Source organism: Rhinoderma darwinii, chromosome 3 (genome assembly GCF_050947455.1).
Source record: "Rhinoderma darwinii isolate aRhiDar2 chromosome 3, aRhiDar2.hap1, whole genome shotgun sequence".
Classification (NCBI taxonomy): Eukaryota; Metazoa; Chordata; class Amphibia; order Anura; family Rhinodermatidae; genus Rhinoderma; species Rhinoderma darwinii.
Window position 1 is genome coordinate 381196296 of NC_134689.1, and position 14478 is coordinate 381210773.

The 14478-nt window shown below is 39.4% G+C and overlaps 1 protein-coding gene across 1 annotated transcript; it reads left to right on the forward strand.

The window, feature by feature from the left end:
- Positions 1-5977: 5977 nt before the first annotated feature.
- Positions 5978-6910, forward strand: LOC142750537 (olfactory receptor 5V1-like). The gene has a single exon (XM_075859541.1). The coding sequence runs from the start codon at positions 5978-5980 to the stop codon at positions 6908-6910; it is 933 nt and encodes a 310-aa protein (XP_075715656.1).
- Positions 6911-14478: the final 7568 nt, after the last annotated feature.

Here is a 14478-nt window from a genome sequence, read left to right on the forward strand (position 1 = left end):
ATAGCGCATTATGAACGCCGTAAGAAATAAAGAATTTAAAACGCCAAAATCACTGTTTTTGGCCACCAAAGCTCTAAATAAAAGTTATAAAAAGTGATCAAAAATTTGCATTTATATTTTAATATATAAGGCCCTAAAAACCACTTCAGAACTGAACTGGCCCCTGTAAAAATAGCCTTTTGAAATTTTCTTGAAAATGTGAGAAATTGCTGCTAAAGTTCTAAGCCTTGTAACGTCCTAGAAAAATAAAAGGATGTTCAAAAAACTATGCAAATATAAAGTACACATATGGGAAATGGTAACTAGTGACTATTTTGTGTGGTATTACTATCGGTTTTACAAGCAGATACATTTAAATTTAGAAAAATGCAAATTTTTGCAAAATTTTGGTGTTTTTCACGAATAAATATTTAATTTATCGACCAAATTTTTCCACTATCATAAAGTACAATATGTCACGAGAAAACAATCTCAGAATCGTTTGGATAGGTAAAAGCATTCCGGAGTTATTACCACATAAAGTGACACATGTCAGATTTGAAAAAATCGGCTGTGCCACAAGGCCAAAACAGGCTGCGTCCTAAAGGGGTTAATGATGTATCACCTTATGTACTAATTGTCTTTGTGTAACATCTAAATGTTGTGCTTTTTTCAAAGTCATTAATTTGTAAACTGCCTGAAGAAGGAGCCTGTGTGCTCTGAAAGCTGCATATAGAACTTTTATGGTTAGCCAATAAAGGTATCATACCTAATATACTTTTGTATTTTTGACACAAAGGTATTTAACATTGCATGCAAAAAAATATGAAATTTGTAAATTTCACCTTTTACTTTGCTTTAATTCCTGTAAAATGTCTAAAGGGTTAAGATATTTTCTAAATGCTGTTTTGAATACTTTGAGGGGTGAAGTTTTTAAAATGGGGTGACTTTTGGGGGTTTCTAATATATAAGGCCCTCAAAGCTACTTCATAACTGAACTGGCCCCTGTAAAAATAGCCTTTTGAAATTTTCTTGAAAATGTGAGAAATTGCTGCTAAAGTTCAAAGCCTTGTAACGTCCTAGAAAAATAAAAGGACGTTCAAAAAACGATGCAAACATAAAGTAGACATATGGCAAATGTTAACTAGTAACTATTTTGTGTGGTATGTTAGTTAGCAACGATTTTGTGTGCTATAACTGCCTGTCTTACAAGCAGACACATTTAAATTGAGAAAAATGCTAATTTTTGCAATTTTTCGCTAAATTTTGGTGTTTTTCACAATTAAATATTGAACATATCGAGCAAATTTTGCCAGTAACATGAAGTCCAATGTGTCACGAGAAAACAGTCTCAGAATCGCTTGGATAGGTTCTGCCATCATCGGTTGTTTTTCATCATTGAGGTCAGTGGTGCTGTATTAAAAAAACAGAAACAAACTTATGCCAAGTTTTTTCAATTTTTATTTAATTTACTATACACTTTATTATTTCATTATAGTTACACTGCATTCATAAGGGAAACACATTGACTCTTTTGGGAATATTTGTTGTATTATAAATACATATGCAATTGTAGTTCCTGGCACGACTGCAGAACTCTCAGGTGAGTTTCCTACACAAGCACATAGATAACTAAACTAGACTGCATATTATAGCACTTTAATATATACAATATTTTTTCATATGTATTTTTTTCAAAAATGTTTATGTTTTGATTATTATTATTAGGAGTGTCATATGAAATCAGTTTATTTCGGGATAATCCCACATTTTTTTGGGACCCAGGACTGCAATATAATTTGAAAAACAAACACATTGATAGCAGAATCAATTTTGGACTTTCTTTTGTGAGATTCTGTACTATTAAGCCTTGTCCACACAATGCAGTATTAACCCCTTAATGACCAAGCCATTTTTTAAGCTTTTCCATCGTCGCATTCCAAGAGCTATAACCTTTTTATTTTTGCGTCGACATAGCTGTATAAGGTCTTGTTTTTTGCGGGACAAGTTGTATTTTTTAATAGCACCATTTTGGGGGACATATTATTTATTGATTAACTTTTATTAACTTTTATTTGGGGGGAAATAGAAAAAAACCTGAAATTTCGCCACTCTTTTTCGCGTCTTAAATCTACACCGTTTACCGTGTGATATAATTAAAACAATAACTTTATTCAGCGGGTTGTTACGATTGCAACGATACCAAATTTGTATAGATTTTGTATGTTTTACTACTTTTATACAGTAAAAACGCATTTTTTCAAAATTATTTGTTTTTGTGTCTCCATATTTGAAGAGCCGTTACGTTTTTATTTTTTCGCCGATGTGGTTGTATGAGGGCTTTTTTTTTGTGGGAAGACTTGTAGTTTTTATTGGTACCAATTTGGAGTAGATGCGACTTTTTGATCACTTTTTATCACATTTTTTTAAAGTCAGTATTCACAGAAAACAGCAATTTTTCCATAGTTTTTTATTACATTTTTTACGGCGTTCACCGTGCGGGTTAAATAATGTAATAGATTTATAGTCGGAGTCGTTACGGACGCGGCGATACCAAATATGTGTAACTTTTTAACTTTATTTTGTTTTTTTAATAGTAAAGCATTTTGTAAGGGGAAAAGCTGGGTTTTTCATTTTTTTCACATTTTTTTTTAAATTAACTTTATTAAACTTTTTTTTCACTTTTTTACTAGTCCCAGTAGGGGACTATAATATGTGATTCTGTGATCGCATTTATAATACACCGCAATACTTTTGTATTTCAGTGTATTACTGCCTGTCCGTTTAACACGGACAGGCATCTGCTAGGTCATGCCTGCGGCATGATCTAGCAGGCATTCACTCCAGGCAGACCTGGGGGCCTTTATTAGACCCCCGGCTGCCATTGGAGACACTGACACTCGGCGATCGTATCGCCGGGTGTCGGTGGGAGAGAGAGGGAGCTCCCTCCCTCTCTCCAAAACCACTCAGATGCGGTGCACGCTATTGTGCACCGCATCTGAGGGGTTAAACGGGTGAGATCGATACTAATATCGATCTCACCCGGCAGAGCAGGGACGTCCCAGCCCTCAGCTGCCTCTGGCAGCCGAGAGCAGGGAGATTTGACAGCTCCCTGCTCTGTTTACTTATTCCGATGCCGCAACGTAAAAAGTCTATGGCATCGGAATAAGGCCCGTTAGTGACCGACGTAGAAACACGATGGGCCGGTCACTAACGGGTTACAGTTTTTTAATTATTTTTAAACTGTGTGAAATAATTGCTTAAGGACATAGCCTAGTTTGGGTCTCAAAGAGGCAGCAATTTTTCGTTATTTTTTCATCACCGCATTCCAAAAGCTATAACATTTTTGTTTTTCCATCAACGTAGCCATATGAGAGCTTATTTTTTGTTTCACGCATTGTATTTTTTTGTGGCACCATATAATGTATTGAATGACATTTATTGATATTTCTTTGGGTTGGAGGATGAAAAGAAAACAGCAATTCCGCAATTATTTTTCGGGATTTGATTTTATGACTTTCACCATGCAGTACAAGGGCCTGTTCACATCAGCGTTGGCTTTCCGTTCAGGGGTTCCGTCGGAGGTTTCCATCGGGTGAACCCCTCAACGGGAAGTCAAACGGAAACCTTAGTTCCGTTTGTATCACCATTGGTATACGTGAAATACTGAGTTATAACTGCTCAGCACCGAAGCCATAGACTACGCTAAATCACAGAGCAGCCCTAAGCCCTGTAAATGCTCTCTATCCTAAATCTAGCCTCTCCCCTTGGCTTGATTAAAGGCTCTAGCATGCGCCAACATCGCTGGTTTCTTTTAGGAACGTACATGAACTTAAGTTATTTGCACAAAAGGGCATCAACTCCATCGTTCGAACACCTTTGGGATGAGCCAGACTTTCTTGTCCAACATCAGTGCCTGACTGCACAAATACTATTTCAGCTGTCCAACATACACACTCCAAAATCTTGTGGAAAGCCTTCCCAGAAAAGGGAAGGCTATTATAACCCCAAAGGCAGACCCAACTCTGTATTAACGACCAGGGCCGGCCTTAGGGGTGTGCGACCTGTGCGAGTGCGCAGGGTGCTTCACCCTCCCAGCATGTAGGGGGCGCCTCTGTGTTCTGCCTCTGCTCTGTCTTCTGCTTCTCGTTACACACACGGAGGAAATAAGAGCCGAGGAGCAAGTGCAGATGAGGAAGCTCTGCTCACAGCCGGTCACACAAGAAACCTGTGAGCCTGTCAGCAAAGAGAGATGGTAAGTGTCTATGTGTGTCTGTGTTTGTGTGTGTATATGTTCCAGTATGTGTGTGTATATGTGTATATGTCTTTATGTTAGTGTGTGTAAATATGCATGCCTCTGTGTGTGTTTATACGTGTGGGTATAGTTATCAGAGTGTGATATATGTGGTGTTACATAGGACTGCAGATAACATATACTACATTACCTTTACTCAGAGTTATCACGGTGTGTTATCTGTGGGGTTACATGGGACTGCAGATAACATCTACATTATCTGTACTCAGAGAGTTATCCCTGTGTGTTATCTGTGGTATTACATAGGACTACAGGTAACATGTACTACATTATCTGTACTCAGAGAGTTATCACTTTGTTATCTGTGGTGTTACATAGGACTGCAGACAACATCTACTACATTATCTGTACTCAGAGAGTTATCATTGTGTGTTATCTGTGGTGTTACATAGGCCTGCAGGTAACCCTACTACATTATCTGTACTCAGAGAGTTATCACTGTGTTATCTGTGGTGTTACGTAGGACTGCAGGTATTATCTACTACATTATCTGTACTCAGAGAGTTATCACTGTGTGTTATCTGTGATGTTAAATAAGACTGCATGTATCTTCTACTACATTATCTGAACTCAGAGGGCTATCACTGTTATCTGTAGTGTTACATAGGACTGCAGGTAACACTACTACATTATCTGTACTCAGAGAGTTTCCACTGTGTGTTATCTGTGATGTTACATAGGTCTGCAGGTAACACTACTACATTATCTGTACTCAGAGAGTTATCACTATGTTATCTGTGGTGTTACATAGGACTGCATGTATCTTCTACTACATTATCTGAACTCAGAAAGTTATCACTGGGCGTTATCTGTGGTGTTATATAGGACTGCAGGTGCCATCTACTACATTATCTGCACTGTGTATATATGGGTATGTATGTGAATGTGTATTTGTGCTCGTATATATGTGCCTTTTATGCATTTGTATATGTTCCTGCCAGTGTATTTGTGTGTGTGTGTGTGTGTGTGTGTGTGTCTGTATATACAGTATGTGTATGTATGTCCATATATTTACCTTTATGTACAGTATATATTCCAGAATGTGTGTATACAGATGTAGCTGTCTTTACCTTGACTTTTAATGCATTAAATTAACAATGGGTGGATCTCTTATCTTGACTTTTTCAATGACTTTTCAATGGCTTTTGTTGTGTGATATCACACTGCAGCAAGTTATCAGAGTCAAGTTATAGATGGCTACATTTATATATTTGCCTGTTTGCCTAAATTTGTCCCTCTTGAGAATCCCGCACGGGGCGACATCCAACCTAAGGTCGGCCCTGTTAATGACCATGGTTTGAAATGGGATGTCCAACAATCTCATAAACAGTGTTTTGGTCAGGGGTCCAAATAAATATATATAATAAAATAGCATGTTCAACATCAAATAAAGAAATAAAAATAAATCTTGAGAATAATGTTGTTAGAAAAAATTGACTCTCCAAGTAGTACATTTAATATGTAACCATCGACTTATCGTCATTTCCAGCACCGGAAAGGACCAGAATGTCATAAATATAATAAAAAATATTCAAAACCTTTTTTTTTCAATCAAAGTGTCTTGATAAGAATTGTTTAGCTCTGACAAGTAAATACATGTTTCTATTTTCTAGCATATGAAATTGTCACATGGTGTGTGGAAAGTGATCACTGTCTACACGTATGGGCGTCTAATTCTAAAACATGGCTATACAAATAATTAATAACACAATTTATGGAGATTTTAATTTAAAAATCTTTCCCACAACTGAAACTGTCTTATTTGTTCTTACCATGGGCGTTGTCCTGATGTATCTCCTGTCTATACTTGGAAACCTTATTATCATAGCGGTTGTATGTGCGGCTCCGCGGCTACACACCCCGATGTACTACTTTCTGTGTAACCTGTCCGTCCAGGATGTAGCTTATGCCTCCAGCATCCTGCCGAAGCTCCTGGCCATTCAGATAACTGGAGAAACCCAAATTTCCTTCCTCGGATGTTTCATTCAGATGTTTATATTTGCAGCATGTATGGATACAGAATATTTCCTGTTGGCTTCTATGGCTTATGACCGGTACGTTGCTATATGTATCCCCTTGAAATATTCCATCATTATGAATAAGAGAGTGTGCACTATGCTTGCCCTTACGTCATGGACTGCTGGGCTCTTGAACTCATTGCTATATATCTTCCTAATATCTCATTTATCATTTTGTGATTCCAGATATATCAGCCATTTCTATTGTGATATCAAAGCCTTAATACGGCTCTCCTGTAGTGATATCACATATGTGAACTCTGTGATATTAGTAGAGGGGTTTATTATAGGGTTTCTGCCATTTGCTATGATTTTGACTTCCTACTGTTTCATCATCTCCACAATTATGAAGATCAAGACATCAGCTACTAGACTGAAGATCTTCTCAAGTTGCTCCTCTCATCTGACAGTTGTTTTCCTCTTTTGTGGGACTTCACTAAGTGTTTATATGAAGCCTGACTCAAAAAGTTCCACAGAAGTGGACATGATGCTCTCGTTGTTGTATGTGGCAGTGGTGCCAGCCTTAAATCCTCTAGTCTATAGCCTGAGGAACAGAGAAGTCCTAAACGTTCTGAGGATATTCAAGGTCACCCCTTAATGGGTTTTCCTAATTGTAATTATTTCACACACTATAGTACTGTAGCTTTACTAATTTAAAGGGATTATTTTAGGGCCTGTTCACATCAGCGTTAGTTTCCGCTGAGGGGTTCCGTCTGAGGTTTCCGTCGGGTTAACCCCTCAGCGGAAAGTCAAACGGAAACCCCAGCTTCCGTTTCCCTCAACATTGAACTCAATGGTAACGGAAACCTAGCGAATGGTTTCCGTCTGTCACAGTTGTGACAGGGTTCCGTTGTTTTGACAAAATTAATAGCGCAGTCATCTGAATGCGGACACAAACGCTGATGTGGACACAGCCTAATCATGATAACTCCTATCCATATTCCCTATCGGGGCATATAGACATCATTGAAGGGGATCTTCTCCTTTGAACCTCCCTCTATGAGCAAGACTCTCAAGCAATGACATACTCTCTGGCAGAATTGGGCCATTGAAGTAATACATGGACAGCCATTTATCTAGCCGCCATGTAGTTCTAAATGTTCCTCTGCCGGAAAAATGATCAGTCAGTGGCGAGTTTTCCTGACCAAATCAGTTATTGCTCAATGATGAGTCAGACCCTTTCAGTGAAAAATAAAACTTAACCCTTTCAGGACCGAGCTCATTTTGGCCTTCAGGACCAGCCCCATTTTTTCAAATCTGACATGTGTCACTTTATGTGGTAATAACTCTGGAATGATTTTGCCTATCTAAGCGATTCTGAGATTGTTTTCTCGTGACATATTGTACTTTAGGCTAGTGGAAAAATTTGGTCAATAAATTGCTTATTTGTGAAAAACACCAAAATTATCTGCTTGTAAGACAGACAGTAATACCACACAATATAGTTACTATTTCACATATTCCATATGTCTACTTTATATTTGCATTGTTTTTTGAAAATCCTTTTATTTTTCTAAGACGTTACAAGGCTTAGAACTTTAGCAGCAATTTCTCACATTTTCAAGAAAATTTCCAAAACCTATTTTTATAGGTACCTGTTTAGTTCTGAAGTGGCTTTGAAGGTCTTATGTATAGAAACCCCCATAAGTCACCCAATTTTAAAAACTACACCCCTCAAAGTATTCAATACAGCATTTAGAAAGTTTCTTAACCCTTTAGGTATTTCACAGGAATTAAAGCAAAGTAGAGGGGAAATTTACAAATTTCTTTTTTTTGTCGGAAAATCCATTTTAATCCATTTTTTTCTGTAACACAAAAGGTTTTACCAGAGAAACGCAACTCAATATTTATTACCCAGATTGTGCAGTTTTTAGAAATATCCCACATGTGGCTCTAGTGCGGTAATGGACTGAACCACAGGCCTCAGAACCAAAGGAGCACCTAGTGGATTTTGGGGCCTCCTTTTTATTAGAATATATTTTAGGCAGCATGTCAGGTTTGAAGAGGTTTTGTAGTGCCAAAATAGTGGAAACACCTCCAAATAGACACCATTTGGCAAACTACACACCTCAAGGAATTCATCAAGGGGTGCAGTGAGCATTTTAACCCCACAGGTTTTTTGCTGAATTTTGTGGAATTATTCAGTAAAAATGAAAATCTAAATTTTTTTCAATAAAACTTAGAAATTATACATTTTTACAAGCAATAAAGATGAAAAAGCACCCCAATATTTGTAAAGCAATTTCTCCTGATTACGGCAGTACCCCATATGTGGTAATAAACTACTGTTTGGAAGCATAGCAGTGCTCAGAAGCGAAGGAGCGCTATTTGGCTTTTGGAGATCAAGTTTACTCAATTGGTTTTCGGGTGGCATGTCGCATTTGCAAAGCCCCCGAGGGACCAAAACAGTGGACACCCCGCAAAAGTGACCCCATTTGGGAAACTACAGCCCTTAAAAGAATTTGTCTAGGGGTATAGTGAGCATTTTGATCCCATAGGTTTTTTGATGAATTTAGTGGAATTAGGCCGTCAAAACATCTATTGTTTTTTATTCTTATTTTTTTACGGCGTTCACCGTGCGCTACAAATGACATATTTATTTTATTCTGTGGGTCGATGCGATTACGGCGATACCATATGTATATAAGTTTTTTATGTTTTATGGTGTTTGCATGATAAAATCACGGTTTTAAAAAAATTATTTTGTTTTTGTGTTGTCATATTCTAAGAGCCACAACTTTTTTATTTTTCTATCACGAAAGCAGTGTGAGGGCTTGTTGTTTGCGCAACAAACTGTAGTTTTTGGGTACATGCGACTTTTTGATCCCTATTTATGAAAATTATTTGGGAGCTGAAGTGACTAAAAATAGCGATTCCGGTATAGTTTTTTAACTTAAATGCGGCGGTCACTATTGACTGCTGCAATTAAGGGGTTAATCGGTTCGGATCACCGCTGTGATCCGACCCGATGTTTTCCCCCAGTATTAAGGCTGCTAGTAATCTACATGGGGTGGTCGGGAAGGGGTTAAAGAGGCTCTGTCACCACATTATAAGTGCGCTATCTCCTACATAAGGAGATCGGCGCTATAATGTAGGTGACAGCAGTGCTTTTTATTTAAAAAAAACGATCTATTTTCACCACGTTATTAGCGATTTTAGCTTTATGCTAATGAGTTTCTCAATGGACAACTGGGCGTGTTTTACTATTGACCAAGTGGACGTTGTACAGAGGAGTGTATGAGGCTGACCAATCAGCGTCATGCACTTCTCTCCATTCATTTAGTCAGCGCATAGGGATCCTTTTAGATCAGTATGTGCTGTCTAATGGTATGTGCACACGATAACTGCAATTACGTCTGAAATTACGGAGCTGTTTTCAGGAGTAAACAGCTCCTGAATTTCAGACGTAATTGCATGTATTCGCGTTTTGCGGGGCGTCTTTTACTGCCGTAATTTGGAGCTGTTCGTCATTGGAGTCAATGAAAAACGTCTCCAATTACGTCCCAAGAAGTGTCCTGCACTTCTTTTGACGAAGCTGTAATTTTACACGCCGTCTTTTGACAGCGACGCGTAAAATGACAGGTCGTTGGCACAGTACATCGTAAAACCCATTGAAAGTAATGGGCAGATGTTTGCCGACGTATTGGAGCCGTTTTTTCAGACGTAATTCGAAGCATAAAACGCCTCCATTACGTCTGAAAATAGGTTGTGTGAACCCAGCCTCATACGAACACATTAACGATATTGAAGTGTTTAGACAGTGAATAGACATTCCACTGGATGTCTATTCACAATCTCTGCACTTCGCTACTCTGTCTGTGGTAGTTACAGCAGAGAAAACGTAATCCCGCGAGATTACGCTGTAAATGACAGGTTACAACGAGATTACGCTTCCTCTGCTGTAACTACCACAGAAACAGTAACGAAGTGCAGGGATTGTGAATAGACATCCCGTGGAATGTCTATTCACTGTCTAAACACTTCAGTATCGTTAATGTGTTCGTATAAGGGGGGATTCACACGAGCGTGTATTCGGTCCGTGCGGGCCGCGTGGTTTTCACGCGGCACGCATGGACCAATACAAGTCTATGGGGCAGTACAGACAGTCCGTGCTTTTTGCGCAGCGTTTGTCTGCTGCGCAAAAAGCGCGACAGGTTCAATAACTCTGCGTATTTCGCGCATCACGCACCCATTGAAGTCAATGGGTGCGTGAAAATCACGCGCACCACACGGAAGCACTTCCGTGGGACGAGCGTGATTCGCGCAACAGCAGTGAAAAGGATGAATGAAAACCGAAAAGCACCACGTGCTTTTCTGTTTCCGAACATCCAAACGGAGTGTCTTTGCGATGAGCGAAGCCGGACAAGCGTACCGAACTTCACCATGTTCGGCCAAACTCGTTTTGGCCGATCCCGGCAAAAAAATTATCGGTACGCGACGTCAGGAGATAGTCACTGTCCATGGTGCTGAAAGAGTTAAACTGTTTCAGCACCATGGACAGTGACTTGCGATCCCAAAATACGTTAACCTGTAAAAAAAAAACGAAGTTCTAACTTACCGATTACTCCTGTCTCCTTCCTGCAGTCCGACCTCCCGGGATGACACTTCAGTTCAAGTGACAGCTCCAGCCAATCACAGGCCAAGCACAGGCTGCAGCCAATCACAGGCTGCAGCGGTCACTTGGACTGCTGCGTCATCCAGGGAGGTGGGGCCCGATGTCAAGAGAGGCGCGTCACCAAGGACGCGTCACCAAGGCAACGGCCGGGAAGTTCTCGGTAAGTAGGAACTTTACCTTTTTTTTTACAGGTTTTTCGCTGTTGTGTTCGGCATTCACTGTCGAGGGTGCTGAAAGATTTAGCTCTTTCAGCACCTTGGACAGTGACGGGCGTTGACAAGCCTCATCTCTATGATGCCGGCTGCGCGAAAATCACGCAGCCGCGCATCAGACACGCATGACACACGCAGCTGTCAAATGGTTTTTGCGCTCGCAAAACGCTGCGTTGTTTGCGCGCGCAAAAACGCAACGTTCGTGTGAATCTGCCCTTAAGACAGAACATACTGATCTAAAAGGATCCCTATGCGCTGCCTAAATGAATGGAGAGAAGTGCATGACGCTGATTGGTCACTGATTGGTCAGCATCATACACTCCTCTGTACAACGCCCACTTGGTCAATAGTAAAACACGGCGAGTTGTCCATTGAGAAACTTATTAGCATAAAGCTCTAATCACTAATAACGTGGGGAAAATAGATCTTTTTTTAAAATAAAAAGCACTGCTGTCACCTACATTACAGCGACCATCTCCTTATGTAGGAGATAGGACACTTATAATGTGGCGACAGAGCCTCTTTAAAGGGGTAATAATAAGGGTGTGTTTTTTTCCAGAAACAGCGCCACTCTTACCCATGGGTTGTGCCTGGTATTGCAGCTTATCCTCATTCAAGTAAATAGGTCGGAGCTACAATACCAGACAAAGCCCATGAACACGTACTGATTATAGAGAATAAATCACTGTGATATATCTAATATGTATATAAGATTAAATTAACTTAATTCATCTTTACAGTAGCAATGGGTAATTGGAATTTTATGTAGCATCTTTTGTAGCCAGAATTTTATATATATATACCTTGCCGCTGCAGCTATTTTAATTTTTTTCTTTGTTTTTTGCTTTCCTCGTGCTCCAAAAGATATAACTTTTTTAATTTTTCCACCAACATAGCCATATGTGTGCTTGATTTTTGCAAGACGAGTTTTCGTTTTTTAATGGCAGCGTTTAATGTACTGCATAATGTACAGGAAAAAAAAATCTTTGTGGGGTGGAATGGGAAAAAAACTGTGATTCCTCCTTTTTACCAAATATATACATATTTAATTAGTATTTTTTTTTTATGATGAACTACTTTACAAAGAAAAAGACTTTCTTTTAAAATAAAATGTGTTTTTGTAGTTTATGAATTTTTGATCACTTTTTATTTATTTTTTCAGTAGCTGTGGTGACCTAAAAACAGAAATTCTGTCTCCAAAGTGCAAGTGTTTCCTGATGCCGTGGGTCATGTGACTGGTGATTTTACGAACTTTGCCTGCTCTGCTGAGGTGCCATATGCCTAGAATATGGCCAGTATATGGCACGTCCCTAGTGACGTGCCATGAATGGGCGGTTCAGACCCAGGAATGCGCATGTGCGGGCCCCCCTATTCTTTCCTGCTTTAAAGCATGCAATCTAGTCCTGCGCTACTATCTAGCACCATAGTAGTCAATTGAAAGTATACGGGCAAAGAATGGCAATAGTTGTACCTATGTATTGCAGTGTATTATAATTCTTACTAACTTATTTAGGCCCCCAGGCTGCCATGATAACCAGGGCCGGCCTTAGGTTGGATGGCGCCCTGTGCGGGACTCTCTATTGCTGCCCTCCACAAATTAAAAATTAACCCCTTCCCGACATTTGACGTATCCATATGCCAAAGTCGGGTAGGAGAAGTATGTGAATCCGCTCCATACGATGCGGGAGTCGGCAGTTTGTTACAGCCGACACTTCAGAGTAACGAGCGGCATTCCGCTCGACCGCGATCCCGCTCGTTTAACTCGTTAAATGCTGCGGTCAATAGCGACCGCAGCATTTAAATCGCTAGAATGAGGGGGGCGACCCCCTCTAACAGCTCATCGCGCCCCCCGCAAAGCAATCGTGGGGTGGGGGGGGGCGATGGTTGCTATGGCTAACTGGGGGCCTAATGAAGGCCCCCAGGTCGGCCATCTTTGTACACCTATTAAGCCTTGCCTCCGGCAGGGCTTAGTATTTGCCTGTCAGAATCACGATATACTGCAATACATTAGTATTGCAGTATATAGTGCAAGCCATCTAACGATCGCTGGTTGAAGTCCCCTAGGGGTACTAAAAAAAAAAGTAAAAATGAGTTAAATAACGTTTTTTTTTTTGTGTAAAAAAAATACATATTAAAAGTTTAAAAAAAAAAACTTTTCCCATTTTCCCCCTAGAGCATAGTAAAAAAATAAATTAATAAACATAAATTGGCATCGCCGCGTCCGTAAAAGTCTGAACTATCACAATATATCATTATTTAACCCGCATGGTGAACGCTGTAAAAAGAGAAAAATTATAAACGCCAGAATCTCTATTTTTTGGTCACCTAATCTCCCACAAACAATGAAATAAAAAGTGATCAAACCGTCGCATGTACACCAAAATGGTATTATTAAAAACTACAGCTTATCCCGCAAAAAATAAGCCCTGATACCACTTAATTGACAGAAAAATAAAAAAAGTTATGGCTCTCAGAATTTGGCGACACAAAATAAATTTTCTTTTTTACACTTAGGTTTTTACTTGTAAAAGTAGAAAATATAGAAAAAATGATATATATTTGGTATCGGCATAATCGTATGGACCCACAGAATAAAATTAACATGTTGTTTTAATTGCACAGTGAATTCCGTAAAAAACAGCGCGAAAAAAACCATGGAGGAATCGCTGTTTTTTTCATTTTCTACCCCACAAATAATTATTTTCCCGTTTTCTAGTACATTATATGGCAAAATAAATGCTGCTACGAAAAACTACAACTCGTTCCGCAAAAATCAAGCCCTGATAGTACTAAATTGACAGAAAAATAAAGACGTTATTGCTTTTGGAAGGTGGGGAGGAAAAAACGAAAATGAAAATCTGAAAAAGGGCTGCGGCGTGAAGGGGTTAACCATGACTGTATGCATATCAATTACTTAAAACCACAGGTAGTCTAGCTAAAATGAAGTAACCCTTTAATAATTAAACACCGACACATGACTTCTTTGAAAGTGGGGTTGACCCGGGGGTCGGCCACAGCTTTATTAATTTGAATAACTATTTAAATAACATGTTATTAGCTTTATCAAAGAATACTCTAAATGACCTTAACAGAGGTCAGTGAAAACCCGTATGCCTGCCTATCCCAAGGACATGTAAGTAAATACCCCTTAAAATACTGCCAGCTGTGACAAAACAAATCATACAACAAAATAAAAAACCAACAAACAGAATGGCAGAAAGAAACAGAAACAATCAGTGCATGGAAATTTAACCCCTTCCTGCTCCTGGACGTACTATTAGGTCATGGCAGCTGTATCGTTCGCGCTCCACGACCTAATAGTACGTCTCGGGAGTAACG